General features: G+C 40.8%; 1 protein-coding gene across 1 annotated transcript in view; it reads left to right on the top strand.

Annotated features, from left to right (window-relative positions):
• Positions 1-1,869: 1,869 nt before the first annotated feature.
• HMGXB4 (HMG box domain containing 4) overlaps positions 1,870-5,459 on the top strand; it is an 11,041-nt gene continuing 7,451 nt past the window's right edge. The window contains exons 1-4 of the mRNA XM_010141639.1: positions 1,870-1,900; positions 2,488-2,636; positions 3,995-4,070; positions 5,014-5,458. Coding sequence (XP_010139941.1) covers positions 1,870-1,900; positions 2,488-2,636; positions 3,995-4,070; positions 5,014-5,458 — 701 coding nt within the window. The remainder of the gene's footprint in view (positions 1,901-2,487; positions 2,637-3,994; positions 4,071-5,013; position 5,459) is intronic.

Here is a 5,459-nt window from a genome sequence, read left to right as displayed (position 1 = left end):
TCCGGGGGACTGCAGAAGAGCAGTGCCTGTCCTTGGTCCCGCAAGTGTTTATGTTAAGAAATAGGAGACGTAAAAAGAGCTTCTCTACTGAACCTGTGCGATTATTGCTGAAACCAAAGAATGTGAAGCCAGCGAACCTAATGAGAATTTATAGGATGAGCCTAGTTAAGGATGTGTTTTGTATTTGCAGGTTTAGAGGTCTAGGTTGCAAGCCCCTTGGGTCTTTATCTACAAACCTTTATACCTGCCGAGCAGGTAAGATTTAAAGAGAGAGTAAAAGGTATGCATGTGGATGTAAGCTAGTTTCTCCAGGTCATTCGTTCATGAATGACTGTCGAGTTTTGCTTTGCTGAGCACTGTCTAGATTAGGCCCTTGTCCTCTTGAGCACAATGCTTTACTATCATGTGAGTTCCCACTAAAGTCCATATGACAACTGAACATCGTGAAGGTCGGGCTCAAGATCGTGAGCCCACAAGTGGCAAGCTGCTTTTTACTATTGCAAAGTGTGGTGCTCTTAGTGCATGTGCTCTTGCATGTGTACATAAATTCTGCCTACAAACCGTTGTGCTTGCTACCAACCATGTATAGTGGTCAGAATGCTGACTTAAAACATTTCATGGTGGATGGTTTCCCAAAACCTGAAGAAATAACGTGTATTCCTGTTAATAGAAACAGAAGCATCTCCTGTGTACCTGCAAGCTTGATGTAGTTGGGATTTAGTGGTTATTTAAGTGAAACAACAATAGGGTGAATGCATTGTACGTTCTCAGCCTCAGCTAGTTCTTTACAAAACTGAGGTATGTGCAGGGATGTACAAGGACAAGTTCCCTGCTCTCAAGGTTTTCAAATGTAACTTCGGTTGGCAAGAAAACTGTGACAGCTAGAGTGAACCAGTGGCATGGTCTTTGTGATCAAACATTTATACATGTGTGCACATACACACAAAATCAGTTAGGTGCAGTTGGTTTAATCACTTATGAGCAGAATGTCAATTTTTTCATGTTAAGCTGCTCTCTGAACAAAAAGAACAAAAGCTGTTTACTCTTGAGAGAACTAGAGTGCAGTTATTCCATAAGGACTTTGTCCTGCTATATGCCAGCTACTGTGGACCAGAACGACTCAGACAGAGGAGACCAGAAACCTGACAGGAGGCTGACAGGGGTTGGGGCACTGTGGAAGGCCTAGTGAAAAGGAATGCTTTCTTCCGTTCCCTCTCCCAGGCTGGCATTCAGAGTGGCTGCAGTGGTAGTGTTGGGAAACACATCAGAAGGATGCACACCTTCACTACAAAATGTGCAATCCTTTAGTTAAAAAGATTTGAAATAATTATTTTGCAGTACAGTGATTTCGGCCTCTTTCCTTCTTTTCCTTCACTTCATCTGAGATTCAAGGGTTTGAAAACTCTTTAAAAATCCGTCTCTTTGCTCAGTGGCTCCCAATGAAAAGTGGTTTGGACACAAGTTTGGGTGCAGTTTTATGTGGCATGAGAATCAAACTCAGCTGTCTTCTCAGCTTCTTGATTTTTGTAAATAAATTACTTGAGTGATTTGGAGATTTTATGAGCAAGAGGTAGTCTTTTTTTATCTTTAAAATGATATAAAAGCAACCTCCGATTTAATCTAAAAAAAACCCACTATGTCAAGCCTGAAGAGTGACTATGAACTGACCAGAAGGTAGACTCCTTTCCTTTCCTACTGTCTTCCAGAGATTCTTCACTTGGTTCAGGAGAATTTTCCCATTTTGCATCATGATTCTTCTTTATGGGAGGGTTATTTTCATTCTCTGTTTCTCAGACCTTTTCCTATAGATGGGAACGGGGGAAGGAGCCCAGACGTGGCAACACATTCTCAGGCTCCTGCAGGACCACCATGGCTTATGATGACTCCAAGAAGAAAGAAGGTATGACTGCTTCATAATCTCAGAGGGAGTTGCCAAAAAAAAAAAAAGGTACCCTCTGCACCCTTGCCAGATCATCCAGTCAGAATGGGAAAGGAAGGAAGCTAGCATGCTGTGGAGCCCTTAAATTTAACCTGGCTGAAGGAACCCAAGCCCTTGACTCCCAGGTGTAAAGTACTGAGATTGGAACTTGAGAGAATCGGGTGGTATTTCCTAATGCAGACACCTTGATTGGAGACTCTGCCACTGCAGCCATTCTTCTCCCTGCCAGGTCAATGGAACGGGAGACCAGGGGTAAGGATACGTTCAGTCATGGTAACATTTCTAGTTCCAGTTGTCTTTAGGAAAAAATAAACAAGTGTTAGAAATGAAACCTTGAGTGACTGTGTTACAGCGTTAGAGCACTGAGCCCCATTCCTCTGGTCAGAGTACACATTGTTAACTTTTAGGCCCCTGTGCATGTTGTGTTTTGTGCACCGCTCTGTGCCAGGGTCCCCTGTTACCTTATTTTATGCATGGTCCACTTGTCTGTCATTTCCTTAATGGGGTATTTAATTTCTTCCTTTTCTCCCATTTTGCATAAAACTTAGAGTGTCTAGAGAGTGACCAAAGTGTTGATGACGTGGGGCTGGCAACTGGCAGGGTACAGCGAGAGAAAAAGCGCTCTTACAAGGATCTGCTGCAAGAGGAAGAAGAGATAGCAACTCAGGTCAGAAAGCCCTCAGAGAAAAGGTTGAAGGTGCAAGGATATGTGTAAAGCTAGTGATGGAATGGGATGGATGGGTTTCTTGTTCTTCTTTATGTAGAAATGCATGTAGAAGACAGTAAGAGCAGCTAATCATGTCCTGTATTGTTCAGTAACTTTCCTGGGGGAGAGGGTCAGTCCCAGTTACAACTGATTCTGATTTTTCTGACCTTGGAAAATAGGATAGCAGAATGCTGATAGTAGGATGCTTTCCTAGTCTTAATGTAAAGCCTTGCAAGTCATAGGGTAATGTGAGTAACTTTTTATACGCACACACAAAAAAGAAATTTTTAGAGTTTATGGTTGTATAAATAGCCAGCAAAGGATGAATATAATGTTAACTGATGCGGTGTTGTCTTCCTGATTCTGCAGACAGCCTGAAACGATAGCTCTTGAGAGGTATGAACTTGCCCTACTCACGTCTTTGGGGCCTTAACTCTGAAACCATTTAGCAACAACTTAAGTTTCTTCAAAACTTTCCTCTTTGAGCTAAAATTTCTGCTGTTAGCTCAAAGGTGACTATCTTGTGACTATTTATGTATTTATTTTTAATCTGGGAAAGAAGTTCTAGTTTAAAATTAAAATCTTCTACCATACAGATGGAATTCTATAGAGGAGCTTCAATTTCAGACCATAAATTGGTCTAGAGTCAAATAATTGAGTGACGTGAGGTATTAAGGACAATTTTTGCCCGTTATTTTAATTGTCACCTCTCTGTACATCCTTTCACTTCCTTTGTCTTTTTCAGCATATTAAACATGAACTGCTCACCTTCATTTTCAAGGCTTGACAGCCTATGCATGCTTAGTTATTTCTTAGCTTTGGTAAGAGGTAGATCTCTGTCTTTTATCAACTCATCATCTGATCTCCAAGTGCTGGCTTTCATTGCCCATTTCTTAACACTTTCAAACACTTTCAAAACTTTTTCAAGTTTTGTTGTGTATTGCTTGTCTTACTTGGGGGGGATGCTCCCTGTAGAGATCTGTCTTCTTGTTTCTTATAGCCCTGTTGTGCTGCAATGCCTACAGAAAGCTTGATGCTAGTTAGGTGGCTGATGTGCTGAAACCAATCCTGACTAATAACTGGGTTTTTGTTTACTCCCACCTATCTGTACCATGCTTTTTGATCTCTTACCTTAACGTACACTGTGGGCTTTTGGGGACAGAGTATGTTTCTCCTGTGCTTGTTTTAGTACCTAGAATAATTATCCTGGTTCATACCAAGGGTTCCTTGATGTTATAGTCGTACAAATAACTCTTGATATCTCCTACAAATTATCTATGTCAGTAGCCCATGTGAATCTCATATTATTTCCCTCTTGTTTGTCAGCAACTTTTTTCTTCTTATTCTAGGACAGTGAGCTTTTTCCGGGGACAGAACTTCACAAAAAGAAGAGAAAGCACTCCTCCGATGAGTTCTGCTACAGAGGTAACATAGTAACCAAGCAGGAGAAGGGGCTAACAGATCCTGACTTTGAGCAAAGGATACTGTTAAACCGGGGTCATGGACCTTTGTGGTTATCACTTTACGGGGGAAAGTATGTCGGCCTGTCTTAGGACAAGTAATCAGAAACCTGACACTGATCAGCGCCAGGCAGCAGAAGATTAGGGAACGATATTTTCAGAGTCCAGCTTAACAAGTTGCGATTGTTGCAGGTAGAGATCTTTTCACTGATGAGTTTTAGTTTTCTAATGCATTCCTCCCCATTTGGCAATTGCATTTCTTTTTTCCCTGTTGCATTACAAACTGTAATTATACTTGCAGATAGTATTACTTTCTCTGATATATAAAATAGAATGCATCAGGGTGAAAAATAAATGCTTTTGGGTTCAGTTTAAATACAGAAATATTATTCTCAGAATTAATAAGCTGGCCAGAAAATGACAGTTCTGTTCATAAAAGCTTGAAAGGTTTAAGATTTATTTTTGGCCCAACGAAAAGAGAGGGCCAAGCCAAAATTTTGTCAAAATCTCTTTTCAGAATTAAAAAGCTTATGTTTTCAATTCACTGGTCTCACCTTGGCTAAAAATACAGTGAAAACCTTGCACTTGAAATGTAATTTCAGGCTCAAAAGATACATTTTCATCAAAATACATTACTTCACGGTTGAATATAGAGTTCAACAAAACTTCAAGAACTTTCCTACTCTGTCTCCCTGCTATAAATTATTTGACCAGCCTAGGTGTTACAGCTCTTGCATTGCATCAGGAAGTCCATGCTGAGCTGGCTACAAGCTTCTGTATAAGCTAGGTTGTAAATCTGTTAGCTATAGTCACAAGTCTTGCAGGATTCCCACTTCACTTCTTTGAACTAGTGCAATGCTGTCTTTAAGAGAATCATCTTGATATACATTTCTCTTGATCTTTTTCAGGTGTTTCGCCTTTGGATCTACCATCAAAGAAGAAGAAAAAAGCAGTTTCTAGCCCATCCTCAGCTGATACAACCATGGATTTACTCAAGGCTATCACATCACCTTTGGCCACAAGCTCAAAGTCTTCAAAGAAGAGCTCTGAAAAATCATCTCATTCTTCCTCTGGCCATTCCGAAAGCAAAAAAGAGCACCACAAGAAGAAGCTGAGTGGGAGCAGTGGGGACCACTCAGCAGACGATGGCAGCTTCCATAAATCTAAAAAAATGAAACCTCTTTATGTCAACACAGAGACACTTACTCTTCGTGAACCTGATGGGTTGAAGATGAAGCTCATCCTTTCACCAAAAGAGAAGAGTAGTGCAGCAGATGATGATTCTTTCTCCTACTCTTCAGCACCAGCAGCAGCAAAGAAATCTTCAAAGAAATCAGCTCGAGATGAGCAAGGG

The sequence above is a fragment of the Buceros rhinoceros genome, unplaced genomic scaffold (genome assembly GCF_000710305.1).
Source record: "Buceros rhinoceros silvestris isolate BGI_N320 unplaced genomic scaffold, ASM71030v1 scaffold29218, whole genome shotgun sequence".
In the NCBI taxonomy this organism is placed as follows: Eukaryota; Metazoa; Chordata; class Aves; order Bucerotiformes; family Bucerotidae; genus Buceros; species Buceros rhinoceros.
This window is presented reverse-complemented; position numbering and strand designations above follow the sequence as displayed.